General features: G+C 48.5%; 1 protein-coding gene across 1 annotated transcript in view; it reads right to left on the bottom strand.

Annotated features, from left to right (window-relative positions):
• Positions 1 to 3,614: 3,614 nt before the first annotated feature.
• CACNA1H (calcium voltage-gated channel subunit alpha1 H) overlaps positions 3,615 to 22,734 on the bottom strand; it is a 123,986-nt gene continuing 104,866 nt past the window's right edge. Inside the window, exons 28-34 of the mRNA XM_054843261.1 lie at positions 17,454 to 17,532; positions 15,230 to 15,351; positions 14,455 to 14,793; positions 12,552 to 12,704; positions 8,662 to 8,845; positions 5,401 to 5,579; positions 3,615 to 4,790 (exon numbers count right to left, since the gene is read on the bottom strand). Of these exons, the coding sequence (XP_054699236.1) occupies positions 3,615 to 4,790; positions 5,401 to 5,579; positions 8,662 to 8,845; positions 12,552 to 12,704; positions 14,455 to 14,793; positions 15,230 to 15,351; positions 17,454 to 17,532 (2,232 nt within the window). The remainder of the gene's footprint in view (positions 4,791 to 5,400; positions 5,580 to 8,661; positions 8,846 to 12,551; positions 12,705 to 14,454; positions 14,794 to 15,229; positions 15,352 to 17,453; positions 17,533 to 22,734) is intronic.

Below are 22,734 nucleotides of genomic sequence, written 5' to 3'. Positions count from 1 at the left end.
ATTGTTAGCCTAATAAAGCATAAATTTGCCAAAAAAGCTTCTAACAGCAGAGGTTCCTGCCTCAAATTGGATTTTTCTTTCCTTGGCTGGAAACCTCTGGTTGGGAAGGTGACAAGTGGCAGAGAGAGACTCGGTTTGGAGAGACACCTCTGCTCTGGCAACATGGGGCAGCACTGTCATTCCCATGGCTCATCCATCTGCTGAAGATGGGTGGTGGCTGCAGCTCACACCCCTCTGCAGTGCCTCAGACCCCTGTGAATTTGGAAAGGTGCTTTGGGAAGGTGATGGGAAAAGGCTCTTTCCCTTTGTCCCCACCCCAGAGAAGGGAGGAACAAATACCTTCTAAATTTGTTCCTTAAAAAAAAAAAAAAAATTATAATTGAAATTCAAAAATAGGAGACTTTCCCTCCTCTGCTCCCCCTGGCAGCAGGGCAGCTCCCCGGGAAGAGCAGCCAGACTTGCTTACGATTGTCTGCGGCATTCCGGGCTCTGCCAGGCCAGGGCTCCTTTTGCCAGGGCTTCACCAGGATTTATTCCCAACAACGTAATAAAACCCCTTCCCTGGTGGCAGTGTCCTTAAAGGTCCTAGTCTGCGAACCGCGTTGGTTTTAACAAGTTGCCTCTTTACAAAGGAGATGGTTCATAACACAAAACCCACCCCCAGCACTTGCTGTGTATTTTGGGTGATCTCCAAGGGTTTCTCTTGTGTCTCCAGCTACAGCTGTGCTGGGCTGCTGCCGCAGAGGAGCAAGAGACACCCGTCCCATCCCATCCTGATCCTGATCCTGGTCTTGGTCCTGGTCCTGGCTGGGTGGCAGGCAGAGGGAGTGCGTCTTCTTTTCCTCCCTTTACTTTTCTGCTAGCATAAAGTAAAATAGCCCCTTGGCTGCTTTTCAGCCTGCTGGAGCCTCATTAATGCAGTGCAAGCTGTGGTTCCTCCTGCAAAGTCAAGGCTTTGGTACCTGGATCTTGGTGCCCCCAATACCGAGCCATCTCACAGAGCCAGGACCAGGGCCCACAGGAGTAAATCTCTGAACTTGTCCCCGACACGCTGCCGTGGCCCTGAGCCCTTCCAACTTGTTCTGCAAGCCACCTCTCCGGCACCATTCCAGGAGTTACCATCAGCAGCCACTAGTCCATGGTGAGAGGCTTTTCCTCCAGCTCTGGGGCACTGAGAAGGGGATTTGGGCACGGGGGACACTGCCTTTCCCCACAAAGCAAAACAATTACAGCAGTAACACCATGAGCAGCTGCGTGGTGCAGCCTCCCCCCTCCGCCGAGGGACACACCGGGGCGTCCTGCGCAGGGGAATTCACCTCCCCTCCTTTCCAGTCTGCTGCTTACACTGCAACGAAAGGAGTTTGCCATTGTCCCCCAAGCGCTATTAATAATTACTTTTATGGTGCTTTTCTGGAATTCCTTGCTATCCCACCGAGACAGAATAATTATTTACAATAATCCTAAATGACTCTTAATTACAGCGGCGCAGGTGCTCGGAGGCAGCCGGCACGAAGCTGCTCTACATATGGAGGCTCTTGTGCGAGGCAGGGGATTCATCGAGCGGCACCGTTGGAGCCGAGCGGGCGGCGGGACCGGCTCCAAATGCCGTCGGGGAAGGGGACGATTCAGACCCAGGGCCTGCAGCCCGGGTGGCCAGGTTTAGGAGAGAGGATTTAGGGGATGCTGAGCTCTGGGAGTGGGATGGAAACCTCCAGGCTGGGCTGCGGGCAGTGGGACCTGCGGCTGGAGGCGATGTGCTGGAGCAGGGCTCGGCATCCCAGCGACACTCCGCCCTGCGGCACAAAGTCAGGCCACGCTTCCAGTTTATACAGTTTAATACATGTGAAACAAGATACATTTCCTTTTGAGTAATGAATGCATAAATAACAGAAGATATATGTGAATGCATAAATATGAGGCGGCATGGAACGAACCAAACAAAACCAATTGTTTTAATATCTTTTTTTCTCCATATGTCTTTTTGCCGCCGCTGCCCGGCGCTCGGGCTGACGGCACATCCTTGCGACGGACTCGCTGCTCTTATTTAGCATCATCTTTCCATGGCGAAGCTGTCCCACGGTGAGAGGGCCTGGATGAGGGGTGGGGAGGGGCAGGGACCAGAGGCTAAAATAGAAAAATCAACCCCAAAACTGAAAAAAAAAAAAAGAAAAAAGAAAAAAAAGTGGTGTGAACAGGTGACCTGAATTCCTCTAGAGGCTTCTCAGTCGGAGCTGGCGACGGAAGGGCCTTGGGAGGCGAATGTGTCCAGGTGTGGGTGCAGGGGGTGCGGAGGGAAGACCGACAGAAAGAGTGTGAGTGGGACGGTTACAGCTACCCCCGAAGTTTCGAAGGCATTCTGCTATGGGGAGGACAAATCGTTAGCTTAAATGCGCACAGAGAACATCACCTAAGACAGCTCTTTATACCTTTACATACTGTATCAATAATTTACTTTGAACTGCAGTAAACAAAATACATTTCTTAAATAATTTACTATTTATTTGTTTTGGTTTATCTCTCTGTAAATTTAACTTTTTCCTTTTTAAAATTTTTTTCTTTGTAACACAAGAAATGGTGTTTGTGCACGTTTGTTCAGATTATTGCAACATTTAACTTGAAATTCAGTTAAAAAAGAAAAAAAAGCAACAGGACAGTTGTACAGACAAGAAGAATGAATAACTTATTATTGCACTGGCTACAATTCAGTAGTGATTTGGTTTTTTTTCTGTAGTTAGGATAACCTCTAAAGTACAAAAGAAAAACAACATAGACATCTAAAGCATCAGCTGTGAAAAGAAGCTGGTGGGATGACGGTGGCGGGAAGGAGAGGAAAAAAATGAAAGCAAAGAAAGAAGAGAAACATTTGGAAAACGAATGGCCGTAATAATTAGTTCCACATAAAACCCAAGGAAACACCACCCAGTTGCGGAGTCACATGTAATGCAAAAAACAGTATAGTTTCTCTATAAAAATATGTGCATTATGAAGAGAGAGTTTTTGTGTGTATATTTTTTTGTCTTTTTTCCTTGTTTTGTATCTCACAAATACATTATTTCTATTTATATAACTGCTGATATACAGACAATGTACAGCTCCCATCTCCTGGGCACTCCCGCGTAATGTGACATCTCGAAAAGGTGCCTTGTTAAAAGTTGAGCATCTTTAAAAAAACAAAACCAACAAAACAATGAAACCCAAAGAGAATCCCCCCAAATCCCAACCGCCACCACCTCAAACCCAAATCAATGTGATTGAGGCCACAGAGGGGGGGTGGAAGGAACGACACAACCCCCTGAATCGACTCCATCTTCCCTTTAGAAAAGAAACCCCCAAACCGCTTTGCAAATCCGCTCCCCCCACCCCAAAACCCATCACCGTTTCGTCCAGCCATTTGTTTGGTTTCTTTTTCTTTTTAATTTTTTTCTTCTTTTTTTTTTTTTTTTGTGTTTTTTTTTGCAAACCTCCACAGCGCTTAAGAACAAGTGACTGCGAGAAAGGAAAAACCGAGAGAGCAGCCACCCGCGTACCTGTGGCCGCTCAGTCCCTTCGGTTTGGAAACCCCCACTGGTGTCGAGCCCTTGAGACCCCCCCCCCCCCCCCCCCCCCCCAGAAAGCTATACTGGGTCATCGATGTCTTCTTCTGTTGCAACAGTCACCGGGACCAAGTCCTGCTTCTGGAGGGGGCTCTTAGCAAGGCCCAGGAGCTCTTTGCTTTTCTCGGTGTTGCTCCACTGAGTTTTTAAGTGATCCGGCTTTTTCAGTTCGGAGGCGGCAGGGTCCAGCCGGGAGTCCACGGAGGCCGGTGTGGACTGACCGCTGTCCAGGAGGAGATCTGAGAGGCTGCTCAAGGAGCTGCCGTCCGACTGCTCAAAGGAGAAGTTGGGGATGGTCAGGTGCTCCCCGCGGCATGGGGGTTGTCCCCGGCGCTCCGCTTTGGAGGCCGGCTCCCCGGGCTGGCTCTCCGCGAGCTCCAGGGACTCTCTGTAAGCCGGGAACTCGCAGGACGGGGTCCTTCGCCGCAGCATGCTGTTCTCAGAGGGTTTGGTGCGTGAGGCTGCCCCGCCGTCATCCTCCATGGGAGGATCTATAGAAATGCAGGGCGGACTCATCTTCTTCTTCCTCCGGGCTCCGTGGATGTACTCGGACTCCGTTTGGATGTGGGCAGGGGACTGCTGCTTTTCCTCAGCAGGGTCCTCAAAGCTACAGTCCCCATCGCTGATGGAGGGGCAGATCTCGATGGAGTGCCGCCTTTGGTCGTCTGCCCAGCTGGGCTTGTTGAGGAAGCCCTTTGTATCGATGCTGTAAAACTTCTTCAAGTCCTTCTCCTTGCTGCTGCCCCCAGAGAGGCTGGTTGTGCTGCAGTTCTTGAGGGGCACTGGAGACGGGGCCGGGGAGATGAACGGCGAAGTCGAGCGGCTCCCGGCGTCCGAGTGCTCCCCTCCCCAGTCTTTGGCCGAGCTGTTGATGTGACGAACCTCCTCGTCAGCCAGGTCGGAGGACTCGAAGAGGCTGCCCTCAGGGTTGGGAGAGCTGCTGCCGGGGCTGGGTGGCCGGCTGGGGACGCCGTGCTGGCCACAGGTGTGCTTCCGCGTGAGTGTGCTGGGGTGCCGATGCGGGGAGGATGGGGGGGAGCATGGGGGGGTGCCCGGGAGGGAGGCAGCATGGCGCGGGCTGGGGGCGAAGGGGCTCTGGGGCTGCTTTGCTGATGGTAGCGTCTCTCCAGGCTCTGCTTGCAGGCTGTCCTTGTGGTCTGGAGTCTGCCCGTCCACAGAGTCTGTTCGAACGGCCTCCTGGAAGGTGAGGAGAGAGAGATGGGGCGAGAGCCTGGGGATCTGCTGGGCCAGCGGCACTTCTAGTGATTAAACATGGCACGTGGCAGAACGGTCGGTGGGTCTAACGCCCCCCCGCACCACCCCATCGGGCCAGCCCCCGTCAGGCCCTCCCCATACAAGAGGATGCAACTTTGCCAGCAAGCTGACCTGGAGCCTACGTGTACAGGGCTCGTATCTGCTGGGTCCTTCTGCACGGTCTTGGTCTTGCTCTAGCACCACATCCTGAGTCAGTGCAAACTGTCCAAAGGGACACGGTGTAGGGCTGACTGCAGGCTTGTCACAATGCTGGCAAAACTGAATTGGGCATCTTCTCTCCATGCTTTAGCTATTCTTTCATAGACTAGTACATCCACAAAGATGAAAGTAGGTAAAAAGGACCTTCCCCTGTGTGTCACTTGCTGAGACTGGAGTATATTAAAATTTATGGCACCAGAAATGTTTTGTTCTAAAAAGGGGAATTCTGCTCTCAGCTCCAAGAAAAGAAACCCAGGAAGGGACTGGAAAAGAAGGGAAAGATCCAGGTGACTATGAAGGAGTCATTTACCTCTGCAGGCTCTTGGCCTCTCACCTGTCTGCACAGCAGCTTGTTGAGAGTAGGAGATCGAGGTGCAATGTGGGGGGGGAGGATCTTCCAGCGGTGGCGGCCTTCGTGGTTGGGGGAACGGACTGCCAGCTGGAGGGACTCCGTTGGGACTCTCAGAGAGGAACATGTTCCCACGGGCTGGGAGCGGATGGAAGTGATGGATCCTAGGAAACAGAGAGAGAGAGAGAGAGAGAGAGCAGTCACCACCGGTGTCGGGGCTGTGAAGGTTTGAGGGAGAACCAGTGCCCACAGACTTCAGGAGGGGAGTAAATGCAGGAGGGGAAAGGAAAAGCCTGTCTAGTCTGCCTGAAATCCCAAGCCTCAGCATAAACCTTGGGCAGTGCCAAGGTTAAAAACCAGGTGTCCCTTGTCCTGTCTCCTGTTTTGAATACTAGGCCATATCTCATCAGGGACGGCAGGGAGGTTACAGATGAAGTCTCTGCAATTCAGTAGCATTGCATGTGGCTCTGCCTGCTCCGGAATATTGCCTGTTACAAACTTTATGCTCATAATCTCTACTTTCTGTTTCAGGCAACAGGAATCTTCTCTTACAGCTGCTGCAACACTTAGGGTGGATGATGGCCACCAGGACCACATGGCAGCAAGTGAAGGGCAGGAGGTGGGGGTTGCATTTGAAAGCCTGCCATTCCTGCTTTCCCAGTAGCATTGCCTTGGGTGGATTTGTAAAAGGATGTTGCCCGTTTGGAGAACATGGATCAGGGAAGTTTGGTGGCTATGCTGGATCCTCTGGGTGAGGCAGGATGCCTGGGTTGTCTTTGCAGTGACGGGCTTGCAACCTTACACTGCTCTGCCACACGGAGGCAAGAGCGACACTGTGCGCTCCCTCGCAGCCTCCTACAGCCGGCGGGCACCTTGCCACCGACTTCTCCGGGAGGAGACACCGCTGGCATGCACAGGGCAGTTTTCCCATTCACTACAGCCCAAACACTGCCACCACCGCCGTCTGTCCACGAGGCAGACCTTGGCTGAACACAGTCTGATCAGCAGCAGGGAGACCGCTTCAAGTGCTTTGACGGTCCCCGAGCTCATGTATCGGGCAGGAACGACTCTCTTCCTAAAGGCTCCCAGTGCCCTGGCTGAGTCTAAAGGCAATCCCTCCTCCCCAGCTCCTTCATGGTGCTGCTTTACTGCAGTTCTGTGTTGTATGAAAGATCTTTTGCTTTTTTATTTTTTTGGCTGCAGGATTTATTGTCCTCATTAGCTCAAAACCCAACGTCTGTTTCTACATTGCTGCTCCATGTTAAAAACACAGCTATCCATCACTTCAAGAGATCTCGCCCAGAGGTCAGGGAACTTGAACCTATGACAAAAGCCATCCAGACAGATTGCAGTTGCATTTCAGAAAGAGATTTGTTGTTGGGAAGAAAGAAAAGTTAGTGTTTAACCATTTTTCTTTTGGAGTTTTTCTCCAGAACACCACAGAAAGAGCAGAGCAGCGTGCTTCCCACTCCCCAACCCACCCCACTTCTCCCTGGTTCTTTTTTGGGGTCTCCTACAGCCAGAGTTTCAGGCTGAGTCTGTGCTGTTCATGTACTAATCCAGGCTTTACAAAATGTTTTTTATGGTGCATAAAAACTTTGTCATAAAAATCTGTCACAAACATGGTCATAAAATCAAAACCCTATGTTCTCCTCCTCATCCTTAGTTGGAATTTCCTTCTGTTGGAAACTTTCCATCTTGTATAGGAAACCAAACACCCCTCTAAACTGCATACTCAGGAACACTGAATATCTCTGGATTTGTATATCCTTCTCTTGTTTTTCTAGTAAGTCAGGAAACTGCATCTAAGACCAAAATGACAAGATCTGGTCATCTCAATAATTTCACCAAATGGACACCAAAGTATTGGGATAAGACCAGGCATCCTTAACTGACATTGAAAAGTCCATGAAAGCACAAATGCTAATGTGAGTCTCTCCATGTGCTCAGTTTTACTTGCACATAACTTATGGGACTGTCACTTAAATCAGAGTTTGGTCAGCTCAGAAGCAGGTCAGCTGTGGATGATGCTGGTTGGATGCGTCTACCAGACCAGGTAAAGTTAAGTCCCAGTCATATCCATTGCTCAGGTGCTCTTGGAGAGATATTTGGGAAACATGAGAAAATTCTTGGTCAGTTCTACCCACCCCTGCCAACATCACAGCAGTTTTATGCTGGTATAAATCCTGATTTACACCCACTACAGAGATGAAAACCATCCCCAGTAGTCCAGCCGTGAAACTCAACCTCTGTTTTCTTTGCTTAGCAAAGAATTTGCAGGTGAAATAATAATAAATACTGAGCAGAGAACATTAACTGGTATCCAGAGAGTTTGAACAAATATAGAGTTACTTCATGCAAGGAAATCAGATCAGATCTTGCCAGCCACACCAGGGTCTGCAAACCCACTACTCATCTGTCCAAGTGGTTCTTGCATTTCAAACAACGTTGCATCACAGGAAACCAGGCTGGTAAGTTCTTGGGAGCCACTCAAGAAGCACATGTGCTTTTTGGGAGGCAGATATTTTCTTTCTTATTGATTTCCCCTTCAAATCAACTCGCACAACAAGAGAGAGAGAAAGGCATTTTAGGGGAAATGTATTTGGATGCAGTTGGGTAAATGTATACTCAAAGGCTCTGTGTAGCTCGTGGTTCCCTGACTGGGGGGGGGTCTCTCCACAAGATTAATTATAAGGCCAGGCTAGGGAGGCACTGGAGAGTGGTTTCTAATCATTATGCTCCCAAAGAAACTCCTGCATCTCTGAACTCAATGTACCGTGCTAAAAAGATACTGCTCTGAGACTGAAGACTGCCGGAAACAATAGCTGTAAAGGAGCTCTGTCAGGAAGTAATACCGACTCTGGCTTTTATTCATGTTGATTTTATTGATTCGTAGTCATCGTGTCAGGGCTGATCACTTCAGAAGAAATGTGCAGCTCGTACCCTTTACCTCAGCGAACAGCTTATCCTTTACATCACCGGCATAGCTTGGGAGCCCTGCTTCTCCCCAATCAAACACCCGAGCCGCCAGCTTTCTCCTGAGAACATGCAGTGACGTGATGAAAACACGAAATTGTACAGCATGCAGGAAACCGCAGTCGTGCCGATGGTATCAAATTGAAGCGAGCAAGCCTTGGCTCAGCCCACATTCGGCGCGGGTCACTTACTCCCCATCTAATCACCACGCGTATGGGCTGCCCCATGGTTTCGGCTAGGAGGAGGAAGGGAAAATTCTGTGAGCAGTACCTCTTTGGGATTTGCAGGGATACGTTTCCATCTCTACCTCGTGGAGTGGGAAAGGGGCTTTCGCTGGCATCACCGGTCGGAACATGTAGCTGTCGTTGGGCAAGGAGTGCATACGGGAAACAGAGATCTTGCGGACTGTCAGGAGGTTTTGAGAGTCCTGTGGCCTCAGAGAGGCTGAGCTGCCCTGCAAAGCAAGGAGACAGGGAGATGGGGTCATTCAGCATCTTGATGGTGAATTTACAGCAATCTCCTTCTCGTCTGCTTTTTGGTTTAAAACCTTGTGCAGATGTTCCTCTTGGCATCTTATGGAGAGCCTGCAGCCCTGGTGGCTGCAATGGGATACCAGAGCTATGCCGTGCTAGCTGAGTAAAGAACTCAAGTTGTGGCTGAAGTAACATGAGGCATCAATGACCCGCCACTAAGCCGACTCCTGGACACTGCAGAGAAAAAGTAAGGTCCAGGCAAAAGGGTCCTACCCTCTAAACACAGGAGAAAGCCAGCAGTTCTCACACTGTTCCGCTCTGATTTTCCCAGGGATGCTTTCAGCCCACCCTGGGTGGTGATGCCCTTTTCCTCAAAGCTACTCTGGGACAGATGGCCAAAACTGGCCAGTCCTCAGCTACACTGACCAAGGGTACAAAGTCTTTCTGGAAATTCACCTATCATCTCTCCGAAACACACATACAGGCAGACATTGAAACATATACATTAACACCACTGCAAACCCTGTGGCCTCTCTCCTACAACATGGAGCATTTTGGGCATCACTGACCCCAGAAGAAGACAGCCACATGGCAGGAGGCAGAGGGAAGGAGAAGACATCATGGCAGCATGTATGTGGGTGTGGAGCCAGTTTAGGGGTAGAAAAGGGATTTCTCTGTGTTTGCTCTCGCTGTGGAATGGGTCTGGTTGGAAGCGCCTGGACACAGCATGTCACAAACCTTAAACTTGACCCCTCACTCCTTCTCTGAGGCCCTTGTCACTTGAGGCACCTTATAAAAAAATGTATCCTGGGTTCTTAGGAAGCTTTAGCAACTCAAACGATATCTCTGTGGTGCTGAGCTGTGAGAGGTGGTGCCACGACTTGGCCAAGTGTTGGGGGAGCGAGAGCCCTTGGAACAGGACCTGCAACCTGGCTGCTGGCCCCAAGGTTTTGGTTTTAGACACATTCTCCTCACAATTTACCACGTTATCTAAAGTACGACTAATCGCTCTGGTTTGCCTTTAACGTCAGCCTCCCAGTGACTGATTGAAAACATGTTCCCAGCTGCATGTCTTAAATTAAATGTATTTTGCTTTGCTCTGCTGGACTGTTTTCCCTCTCTGCTAGCAAAATCTGAGCCTGAGATCCCTCGCTGGATACTTTGGAGGTCACCAAGGATCTGGTTAAATCTGTTTTTTCCATACATTTCTGGCTTACAAATTTATTTCCTCAGATCTCTAAAGAGACACATCCCAAGACAAATTACTCGATGTTTTTACCCTGTTGAGCTTGGCTGAGAAGATGGGGGGGGATCAGCAGCAGTTATTTATGGGTAGTTGGCATCCAGCGCTGACTGCTGCCTTGCCCAGCAGCCCTCCGGGTGCAACCCAGGTCCCTTGTCTGATATATTAATGCATCAGCCGTGTGGCTGTGCCAGTTGGCCTCTGGCCATTACAGCTAATAAGCCATCAGCATCCCAACACCTGAGCTGACGGCAGGCAGGCAATTGTTAACACCCCGGTGCCACACAGAGAACAAAAGGTCTCGCTCCACTTTCTCAGTAGTCTAACAGAAGGATCACAGTATCTGTCAATTAAATCTCAGTTCATCTTTACAGGATCTTGTATTCATCTTCTATCGTTGGGACAAATAAACAGAAATCTCCTCTTGACATAAACAACTGCAATTTTTAAGGTTTTAGCTATTGAGACCAAATTGACTTCGGGATGTAGGCACATTCCAAATGGCTTCAAAGCCACTGTAGTAAGTGCCTGAAATATGAAACATGGACAGGAAGCTGCTTGGCTCACACCTGGTGAGCTGCTCTCGACAGCTAGGAAGGTTTGGAGACACACCACCATGGGCACTGCTGCTCCTCCTCTTTAGTGGGAAACGCCCGATACACTTGGGAGCCTGATCCCATCCCCTGGAAATCTATGTGGCTCCTTCAAAACCTGGATCAGTGCTGCTGAGACTGCGTATGGTGAACCCTGCCTGCAGGCACCCTGAGAGCCTGGGAGGATCCCAGGCACCTGATAGAGATGTGCAAGGTGGGAGCCTACGTGCCATAGGACCCTCCACAGGCCAAGTAGAAAGGCAATAAATTGATCATAGGGGCTCATGGTGATGCAGCTCAGAGGCTCAGTTAAGCATCTTTAATCAGTGAGCACAACTCCCTCCTCTTGTGTCTGGGAATCAACAGTCTGTGATTTTGCTCAGATTTTGCTGTGGTGCAGAGGGAGCTCAAGAAGAAATAATCCTGCAAATACCTCCACAGGACATGACCCTTCCTGGGTGATTAAACATCCAGAAGATACTCTGTAAGCAGAGGTGACTGGCAGGATACTCTGGAAGAGGGAACACTGCAACTTCTCAGAAGCAAACAAGCTGTGGGCAAAATTCCCAGAGGAAGGGGTCCTCCTGATCCCTCTCTGAAGGCGTGCATCTCCAGCACTGCGAGCAAGCTTAGCCATTTCCCACAGCCTCTGCCGTGGGGAAGGCAGAGGCAGAACAAGGGCAGGAGGTAACTCCCCGCCCACGCCTCCTAATGCTGGCGCCCCTGTACAGGCCAACTCTGGTGGCATCCAGGGTGCTGTCGGTCCCCGTGGGGGTAACAAGCTCTCAGCTCTGCCAGCAGAAACCCAGGACCCCTTGCAGTTGCATTTACAAAGTCCCAAATTTTGCCTGTCCCTGAAAGATGCCTTCCCTGTGATCTCCCTTTGAGCCTCTGCATCTTCCTAATGGACACCCTGCAGAGCTATGAAGGAAGAACTTCCCTGAGGATTATACCTTCATATCACTCATCTTGCATGGGGAAAACCACTTGGTCATCAAGAGTTTAATCCAAGCCCAGAATGTGCTTGGAGATGCTGTGAGATACTTGCCACTAGAAGGTGCCTTGATAGTCATGATAGAGGACAGGTAATAAAGGGGAAAATGACCCAACCCTAAAGCAGATTAATTCTGGGTGGCCACTGCAAGTTCTCTGATGACAGCAAGTGTGCTCCTTCATCACTGACTGTGGCTCGCATGCTCTCATGCCCACCAGAGGACATCTGCAGTGCATTCACCCCGAGGAGGGCACTGTGCTGCAGCAGGGCAAACCGTGCAGCACCTTCACGTGATGTGACCTGGGCACCAGTTCGTGGTGTAAGTGGGAGGGACTGGGCAGCGGAGGCTACAGCCCTTCTGGTCTGCTGGGTGATCTCCCCAGAGCATCTCCTGAATCCACAGCTCTGGTGCTTGCTGAAAGCCCAACATGTTGATCTACTTACGCCTTTGTTTCCTCAGTACTGTATCATAAACAGGTTCTTACAGTAACAGTAAGAAAACCAAAAACTGGACTGTGTTTTCTCCACAAAGGACTCTGCCTGCCTCCAGCTCTCAATATATCATTTGAAGACCGACTGCTCACACATCACATCATTACATATCAAATGTGAGTCTTTTTTTTTTAGCTAAAAAAAAGTATTTCATTTGTGTCCCACACAAGGCTGCTAGCAGAGTTGGCTGGGACATGTTCTTTGCCCAGCCCCTGCACACGCAAAGGCAGTACGAAGGACAGAGGATGGAAACGACTGTTGTGGCTGTGAAGCGACAGGTTCAGGACAATTCAGACACCACCACTAGATGCACAGCACCAAAGCACAATGCCACAATGCAGAAGCAATGGCGCGGCGTCATTCACCTCAGCCTCGTGGCCTGGGGTTTTGTGGGAAGGTGTCAGCATACGGTGGGAAACAGAGCAGAAGGACGGGATTTCCATCATGGGAGTCTCTGCCCCCTCCAGCGTGTCTGAGTCTGGGATGGCTAAAGACACATTCTCACAGCTCAGCGTCTCCTTCAAATTAGGGAGATAAAAAGCATCAGTAGCAGAGCAAGGCTGGTTCTTAACGCTCGAACACGTTTGCCCCGTGGCATTTCCTAGTTGCCCCATTCATCCAGAGCAGGAAGAAAGACAAAAGGAAATGTGGACTGCAAAAACTGGCACAAATGGCAAGAAAATACAAAGCATCTTGCAACTCCTTCCAGGGTGCCCATGCCACCATCGGTGGCAGGATTAGTCATACAGAGCTCTATGTATTTGACCTCTTCAGTGCAGAAAGCAGGGAGTGCAGCACCAAGCTGCCAGCCATCCATGCCTGCCCAGAACAGCCTGGGTGTCTGAGGCGTGAGTGAGGGCATCGCCACAACCCAGTCCCACCACGGTGCCTCTGTCTCGCTACCGCATAGGGAACGGGGACGCCCTGGCTTGCAAATTCTTATCTCATTCAAGCAATCTCATCTGCAGGAGGAAATCTGTGCTCAGCTCGCGCTGTTCTCCCTCTGAGGGGCATCACCTCTCACTACAGGTTTTCTACGGCTAAGAGGAGGCTCTGCATGGCTCCCGATGTGTTTGGCAGGTATTGGAAGATGAGGAGAACCCAAGGCGAATGAACTCAGTTAGCAATCACAGCCTATGTGAAAGGATGTGCCCTCTCTTCCCCCAAAGAGAAAAGCAACCTGGGTGTTTACGATGCATTTTCCTGCAGAAATGTCTATTAAACACTACATTTAAATGGTGAATTCCCTATTGCTGTGTAACTAAATTTCTTTTACTTGACTTAATAGAGTCTGATAGATTTTACAAAAATCTAATTTAAGGTAATTTAATCTCAAATCCCCCATTGATTTTGCAGTAGATTTATTTGCGATCACAGTGACAAAGCAATTTCGTATTCACTCTTAATCATATGCTGCTGACATGGGATGAGACAATTATCTCATGCCCCTCCTTCTCCCCCTGACTTCTGATTGTCCTATTTTTCTAGCGGACTAATAGAAATCAGAGAGCAGGGAGTGTCTGGAAAATCAATCCAGGAACCTCCAGCTTCTCGCTGCAGGCCACTGACAATTCCCAGGGTCCAAGTCAGCCATGCCCTAAGCAGAGCATGAGCCAGTGGGAAGCTGCATCTTACACCAGCGCCAGACATGCCCTCCTGAGCTGCGTGCTACGATTTGCTTGAGGGTCCTCTGGAAATCCCAAAGTGGGATTAAAAAGAACTTGATTAGAAAGAACGTTTCTCTGTCTGTGTGAAGGGAATTTATGCCATCCCTTGCTGTATGTGTCAGGGTTGACAGTGCCAGCGTTCCCACGGCTTTATGAGATTGCTCCCTGGTGCTGCTGCATGTGCTAAAATGACAAGGACCGATGCGTTGGCTGGGAGGGCAGGACAGGGGCCTGTGGCTGTTACACTTCTGAACTTAAAATTCACAACCTTTGGATGAACTGGAAACGGCAAGAGATGGACTTTCAAACCTCCCCAGAGCCATGGTCAGGGCAGCATTAGCCCTGGTGAGTGCATTTCAAGCGCCCTTCCACCTCACGGAGCCTTCCTGAGAAGACTCAAGATGTGGAGGTGGCGGTGACATCTCTGCCGTAGTGGGACCTGGGAAAGCTGCCCTCCTCCCATGCTGCTTTGTCTCCTGCCTCTTTTGCTCTGTGTCACTTGGGATCCGACTGCCTGATGATCAGACAGCAGTGACTGGTGAGAGCTGCTCCCTCCCTACCCTGAGCACAAGAAGAGCAGATGATTTGTGTGAACTATTACCAGGGCTTGGTGCTTCACCTGCACCGCTGACTCCGACTTCATGGTCTCCTGACTTTTGTAGGGTGCCCGGCTCTCCAGGGCCACTGCACCTCCCCTGCTCCCACTGGTGGCCGAGGTGGTTGCTCCTCTGGACATCTCCAACTCAATCTCAGCATCCATCTCAGCATCCTCCTTGGCCTCCTTGTTGCTCTCCTCCAAGTGCTTCATCAGCACTGCCACCACCACGTTGACTAGGACGAACTGTGCGATGAGGACGAAGGTGACGAAGTAGACAGGAGAGATAACAGGCAGGTAACTGAGGCAGTGCTTGTCTTCCCGAGTGCATTCCCGGAGAGTGTCCTGCAACAGAGAGGGAAAGATGAGGGATTAATAAGGGCTGGGGCTCTGCTTGGGCTTCAAATACAGAAATATCAAAGATAACCTGCTGAGGACTGAAAACCATATAATTACATATCCCAGACACAAGAGACTGCAGGTACAACTAAAATGGATAGAAGAAAATACGGACACCATGAATTACATGATCTACAAAGAGGAGGATTGTGTTACATCCCAAAGGCACAGGGCACAGAGTACATGGTTACTCCTCTCAGCCACAAGAACCGGCATAATTTTCCTGCAGTACTACATACGTGTTAAAAAGAATGAAGTTTCAGGTTGGGCAAGACTTAGGACAAATTATCCTTTGAAAATACAATTAGCTTTGAAATGAGAAGTTTAATTTTGATGTTTTAAAAGGCAACCTTTTTTGTTTTCACCCAAGAGGTGGACACACCTTCATGATACCATTCCAGTTGTCCCCTGTTGACACCCTGAAGAGGGTGAGAAAGGCCATGCCGAAGTTGGTGAAAGTTGCGTGCCGGCTCAGACCTTCACAAGGATTTTCTTCACTGCAGTCTGCAGGAGAGAGAAGCAGAAGCAGGTCAGTGAAGTTGTATTTGCCAGTGCTTATTCAGAATAGCCCCCCCAAACCCGGCAGTGAGACCCTGAGCTATGTCACACTGATACGTGGCATCAGGGAAGACTGCTAAGTGGTGATATCATGGTGGCCTGCAACGACTGAAGGGCAGCTGCAGAGATCAGGTAGCCAAACTCTTCTCAGTGGAGGCAGATGATGTAACCTACAGCAACACACTGTGGCTTAGGACCAGGTTGGACATTAGGAAAGTTGTTTTCATCTGGAGAGCCCAACAGGCCTGTGGCAAGTCACCAGAGAGGAAGGGGAGCTCTGCCGTTGGAAGTTTTCAAGATTTGGCTAGATAAAGCCACAGCTGCTCTGAGCTAGTGATGGGGCTTCAAGTGGGAGGCTGAGCGGGGGCCTCCAGAGGCCTCTTCCACCAACATTCCTGTGATTCTCTTGACTTTACCCCAACAGGCAGAGCCAACATAAAGAGATCTAAAAGGGGGAAACAAGTAGATTTGCTGGGGTGTCTCGACAAATACGGCTCTACAGTGTCCTCTTGATTATGTCTTTGTCTTGATTATTTTTCACAGGGCACATCTACCATGAGGGATATTTCACTGAGATAAAGTAGAGCAATTTGACATGTTTTTCCCCTGAGAATTAATATACTAATGAATGTAAATTGAACATACGAAATGTCCCTCTTTCCATACAACACAGGCTCATTAAATATTCATTAGGACAGGCAGCAATGCCTCTTGCAAGAGCATTTCACTATTAGGTATTTATTTCAGAGGCAAATAAGAAGGAAAAACAGAAAAGCAAGTAGAAAAAAACCCCACAAATGGCCAGTCTTGGAGAAGCAAGCACTGATGGTTCTTGTGGCTGACATGGACCAGCAATGATCGGGAAAAAGTGAAAGCATTTACCAGTTAGATCAGGATGGGAAGCAGTGTGCTGCTTGCCTGCAGCTTTCCCTGGACAAGATCAGGGCTCTCCCAGTCTCTGACCACATGCTGTGGTTACCTGGGGGCTGCCATTGGCAAGGGGTGTGTGAGTAAACACAAAAAGGATTCAGAGCACCAGAAGGTGCCTCTGTGAATAAGACATTTTTCACCTTTGTGGTAAACAAATACATACCTATATATATATGTGTAATATAAACCCCACAGGATTTCATTTGGGGTGGATGCAGAACTAATTTTTTTCTCACAATTTGTTGGAGACTGACAAATAATTTGTCTTCGGTTGAAAGAAATATTCCGCTTTCAGGCATTTGTAATCCGAGCAGAGGGCTGGACTCATAAAGGGGATTAATGACAGCCATAAAATCACCGAAGGGGAAGGGCCCTTCTGATGCTCTTGAAGCCCTAATTGGGATGCAAATGTTGAGAAGGCAGACAGATCTCCTTCTAACAGAATGTTTAAAGGCAGTAATTGCTTTGACCTGCCTAATCTGGGCAAGGTAGGGCTATACTGTTTTCTCTTTGACTCCACCTGATTTTTTTTTTAGCAGAGGAAACATTCATGATCAGCTCCACAGTATACTCAGGCCGGAGGAATAAATGATGCTGGATAATCAGGAACCAGTGGATGCTTCCCAGTTTATGTAGAAAGGGGAAGGTGATGCTGAGAAGAACAACAGACAGACAAGACTTGGGCAGCTGGAGGAGCAATGTCCGCCAAGTGCAGAAAACTAATGGAGTGTGGTGGAAGCTCTAAGGAGGGACATGTTTATGGTGGCATCTCTCCAGCACGAATCTGACTACCATCCAGCTTTGCAGACTCATGTACTGTCTTAAGTAGCAAACTTCCATCTTTGTGAACATATCTGTGCTGGACAATTACATTTAAACAGTAAATAGTTCCTCTACAGCCAAGGATGGTGTTGGACAAATCTCTAAATGTGTGTGTGCACGTTAGGTTCTGTATTACATCCTTGTGTCATCTGTGACCCTGAGATCAAGAGAAAACTTTAATCTTCAGACTGTGAGCTGTGAAGCTAAGGAAGGACCAAGAATGAGAGAGAAGAAAGGAAACATCTAGATACCAAATAAACATCAACCGGATGAAAATTGTCAGGCACATTACTCACCTAGTTTGCCAAACAATTCCACTCCCAGTGCAGCATAGATAAAAAACAGGAGCATAAAAAGTAGGCCAAGGTTCCCTACCTACACAAGGAGAAAGCAGAACAAGGGTCAGGCAAGTTGAGGTCACGAATTAAATTGCTCCATCACATTTTCAACACAAGCAAAAGAGGAACTGGTGGCCAGAGGCTAATCATCATCTTCCCTGGCTACCCACACCCTGGTCCTCTTTCACGCTTCTGCTTTAACAGACCCAGAGGTCTCCTGTGTTGGGGAAGGAGCAGATGCTCCCACGTGCAAAGCAGTCTCTGTGGCTGGTGCCTCTCCATTGCCCTTCCATGTACCTGGGATGCTGCCTTCATCTGTAGTTTGGCCAACCTGTAGCTGTAACCTCAGCGGCACTTGCACTGCACTTCAGGGCTTTCAGAAAAGGAACTTATGCTCCAGTAAGATGTAAAGCTCTCCTGGCCTTGCCACTTTTACAGATATTTCTCAACAACGACCTGAAGTTTAGCTTTCAATGTCTCAAAAGAAAAGCCTTATTCCATATGCCATCTCTTAAATGCAGGCACCTTGCAGTTCAAACACTGCATGGTGTGCTACTATTAGGTATTAACATGCACTGCAAGGTGGCTGAAGGGATGGTAATGGAAGTGCAATGATGCTAAAAGGAACACAAAAGTTCTTAATAACAATGGCATTATAGTTATCTGTGCGGGGCCATGGAGTTGAAGCCTTTAAAACATTTCAAAGAGCAGATTTTTTTGTGATTTGGGCAGAGAACATGAAGGGTAGAGTAACCTGACCGGCTAGCCACCTGCATTTCACCTGCAACTAACTCTGGTCACATTTACCTTTCCTGCCACTTGTGTCTATTGGCTTGTAATAGAGCGACTGAGTTCCCAATTAGATGTGGTGTCACAAGTATCATTTTATCTCTAAATAAAAATGAACTAGGTGGTGATTCAGGCAGTCAGGGTGAGGGATTCATGACCTCCAAGGTATATTCTAGTGAACTCTTCAGTTTGAGAGAGTTTTCTTCTCTGAGGCAGCACAGCCACAGTGTTGCTGGGTATTTTGACGATGCTGCTTAATTTCATTAGAAAGGTTATCAGGATGATAACTGTTATCATAAAATTAACACAGCTCTCACTTATGAAGCAGTGGGTTTTTTGTATTAAAGAAATGGGAATAGTCAAATCACCCAGTAGAGACTGTAATTGCTATAAAGCCTAAACTGGCTACTACATAGAGCTTTGCAATTCCACTAACATTATTACCATACTCCAGGGAATAATAGAGATAATACAGTGATGTGGATGACTGGTCTGGATTATTTCATCTGCATGTACTGTCTCCTGGAATAGTGTTTCCTAACTCATGTCTGCTAGACCACTGATGGTTTGTAAGACATTAAAACGCAGTCTGCAAAATGACTGCAAATGAGAAAATACAAGAAAACAGGCACACGCACAAATGCGCACATGCACACACACACTGCCAGGGAGGCAAATGAGCAAATAATTAAAGAGAAGGAAAATAAAAGTGATAAACAAGTTTTCTAGGTTGAGTGTAAATTAAAGCCTGATGATGTAGCACTGCAGAAGAGGGTCTTGGAATTTTTTCAAAGCAGCCTATAAGCTGAATATTTTACTGCTATTTTAATGCCTAATAAATCAACCTGCAAACTTCTGGCATTGATGAAATTCCAAAGAATTTAGCCTAACATCAAAGTTATTACCAGGTTATCAGTTAAAAACTATTATCTATCTCTCAACATGCAAAGCATGTTATGAGCTAACATTTACTCATAAACAATTTGCCTACTATCTAATGGGCATTTGTAAAAGACTCTGTATTTAAGATCATGACTAATTACATTACTGAACCAACGTGTCTCATAACTAGTCCTTCAAAGACCAGTTTACACTCATGGGTTTGCTGTATAGGCTCAAGGCATCCCAGCCATAGGCATACTCTAAAAATGCTAAAAGAAGCATGTTTGCTAATGTGGTGTTTGCTGGTGTCTAAGGTAGCATTTGCTCTTGGCTGAGAGCAGACACACGGGCAGTTCCGAAGCTCAGCTGATGCACAGGTTCTCTTGGGAAGTGACTGAATGTCTGACTGATGTGGAAATGTGGCTACATGAAAGGGAGATGTGGGAGACAGCGGCAAGTCAAAGATCCTGGGATGGGTGATGGCATGACCTTTACTGTTAAACTCCATCTCAACCTGTATCTAGACATCCATAGCTGCTCTGGAGTGTCAGCTAAAAAGCAGGTTGTTCCCCACGTGCACAAGAACAACCAGCTGCCCTGACCAACCCCCTGCACGTGTAGCATCCGCATGGATATGTGCAGGCAGTTGGTGGCTCATGAGGGTGGAGAGGGCATGAGTTCCTCAGCAGCCCGTGAACACCTGATGCTCAAGAGCAAAATGGCTCACCTCTTGCTTAGGTGCTTCAGTAAAACCACTTGGTTTTGTGTAGCTTCTGGCTGAACTGAATCAGTACAAGTCAGTGCCAGATTTAATATTTTGTCAGTACTAGCCCATGGGTCTCTGGTACATGTTGCTCAGAAAAAAAAGGAAGGTCCTCTTGAGCCCATGGCCTTCACCAAGGCCTGAGGACAGAGAAGGACCCAAGGCATGCTCTCAGAGATGGGCTGAGATGGAAGCAGCGAGGTCAGCCAGCGGCTGCTGAGTAGCAGAGAAGGCAGAACTGGATGTGTATCTGTGACCTTGAGTGAGTCATTCCTCTCCTGTAACTCAACGTACCCATTTGTAATACCCTTGCGGATAGGTAATTAATGTCTCTAAAGCACTTTGAGATCTACTGAGACCAGACAAGAAAAAGATTGTGCATGAATCATGTTGTTGGGAGGAACGAGATGGGGCAGGAGCATATCCAGGCGCTTTTCTCCAGCAGCCAAAGGCTGGGAGGCTTGTTCTGGACTCTGCATCAGGGACAAAGATCCAGCTCTGGTCAGCAACCTCAGCTTTGGCAACCGGTCACCCAGGCAGGCTCTGAGAAGTGGTTCTGCTCTAGCAGCACTGAACAGGTCAGCCCATGCTCTGTTTATCTATGGAACTCCCCCTGACTTGGGCTGGTGCCTTTGTCTGGGCAGAGAAAACTTCAGATAACCCCTCTCTCTGGCAGCCAGGGGCTATCCATCATTTGCTGTGGCTCCAGCGTTGAGGGGAGGCTGTGGCATGTAGGGAGTGAAGCATAGGTGAAGAACATCTTGGAGATGTTCTTGATGCCCTAAAGTACTTGAGAGAAGCCACAAGAGAAGAGTGAGTGGTACCTCACTGGTGAGTATCTGTGATTCCTCTTGGACCTTCACTTTCTGGCATCCTGACTGTCATATACTGCTGGCAAAAGTGTCTGTGTGCCTGGGACAGAGTGATGCTGTGGAGAGAGAGGCAGAGTCCTCCATCCCACCCAGAGGAGCGGGGAGGCCCTGTGTGAGGAGCTACCACCCTTCACCATGGTGCATCCCAGCTGGATCTGTGATCTACCATTGCAAAAGCCCTGGAATAACCCTGCTCAGCAGCAAGGAAAGCAACCCTCCTCTCCGCATACCCAGCAAACCCCTTCTCCCACTGCCCCTGCATGGCCTGGGGAGGCTGTCTCTGCTTTAGCTCTTGTGGACATCACTGCCATTAGTTTTTTTGCCTCCCTCTAAGTGAGACTGCAGTAGCTAAGCACCACTGCACATCCCATCAGAGTTCAACCTCTGACCTATGCCACTAAGTAAAAAGCCCATATCTGCAGGCACTGAGATGCAAAGCAACTAGGCCACGTTGTGTTAGCTTGCTACGCAAATGTGTTGCACTGATCCTGTACAACAGGACACCAACCACCTGTGCACTATCACTTCTTTGTTGTACTTTCAGCTGTGTGATCCTACCCAAATCCCTGTAGATCCTGTTGGCCTCTAACCTCCCTTCTTTGGGGGAGGCACTGATGAAATACATGTCTTCTGCTGCCCCACCCCTGCAATGACTGGCTGAAGCACACTACAGTTCCATTTGTGCCTCTTCCTGCTCTGACATCAATTATTTCTGCATCACTGGCCCACACCTTGGCATTTCAGTTGTCCATGCAGGCAATGCACACAGCTCCCTGGGATGCCTGTCAAGAGCAATTTCTCATAAAACTAAGCTCCTGCCAATCCTTTCCAGGGACATGAGTCCTCCTCATCTTCCTTCCAGCACTCTCCAGCCAAAGCAATAAGGCTGGCAGCAGGACAACACAGGCTAATTTATGCACTAGACCCAAGAGAAAATGGACACATTTGTCTACTTGGAAAATGGAGGCCATCTGTGTGACTTTCAGGACTAGTGGAAAGGGCCAGACAAACAACCTTGGAAGCTAAAGTCATCTCATCGGTGCAACCGCAAGGCCACTAGCTGAACTGAACGAGCTCTCCTTTCTGTGTATCCACTCAGCCCCACTGAGACCAGTGCTAACAGCCAGCAGAATGGTGGTTTCTTTACCTAATGATTTCTGCTTCACTACTCAAATGTCTCAGGCATCCCTGCACTTCTTTCCAGTGTGCAGCACAGCACACACATACCTATCTTCCAGAATCTGTCTCAGTTGCAACACTTGCTGGTAAGACATTTCTAGTCTTGCTCTCTGAGCTTCACAGTCACTGGTTTTTCAGCGTCTGGCAAAAGCAGGCTATTGTTTATGTCCCATAGCTGCTGTTACACAATGCCAGAAAACCTCTTCAAGAGCTGGAGATAAGCACAGGAATTACAGCACTACAAGGAGTTAAACTCTGGACAGGAGCAAACTACAAATTCTGTCCTTCAGGGCACTGATAGAACGAGGAGTTCTTCACTTTTTTCTTGGCGCAGAGTCCATCTGGGGGGAGTTCCAAGCTTTGAAGACAAAGAGGAGGTATACTGCACAGTTCTGCATTTAATTAATTTGCTGTCCACAGACCAAGTGAGAAAGAAGAAGTAAAAAGAACCCAGATCTTTTGATAGGAAAGTTCCACATTATACTATTGTTGGCTCTGTGGAGTCAAGATGGCAATTGGACTGGATTCCACTTTGTCCTCTCCATCAGGAAGAGCACTGGGAGCTGAGCATTGACTGCAGGTTTTCTTACTGGCAAGTGATGCTAGAAGAGCTTTGCAGACTGAGCTGGGCTGCTCAGTAGGGTGGATTCACTTACACAATGAGCATTTTAACCCAGCCAAACGCAAAGTTACAAATCTGAGAACGAAGTGCAGACCATGCTACAGAAAGGCTGAATCATACTTTGGAAAGCAG

Source organism: Grus americana, chromosome 15 (genome assembly GCF_028858705.1).
Source record: "Grus americana isolate bGruAme1 chromosome 15, bGruAme1.mat, whole genome shotgun sequence".
Taxonomy (NCBI): Eukaryota; Metazoa; Chordata; class Aves; order Gruiformes; family Gruidae; genus Grus; species Grus americana.
This window is presented reverse-complemented; position numbering and strand designations above follow the sequence as displayed.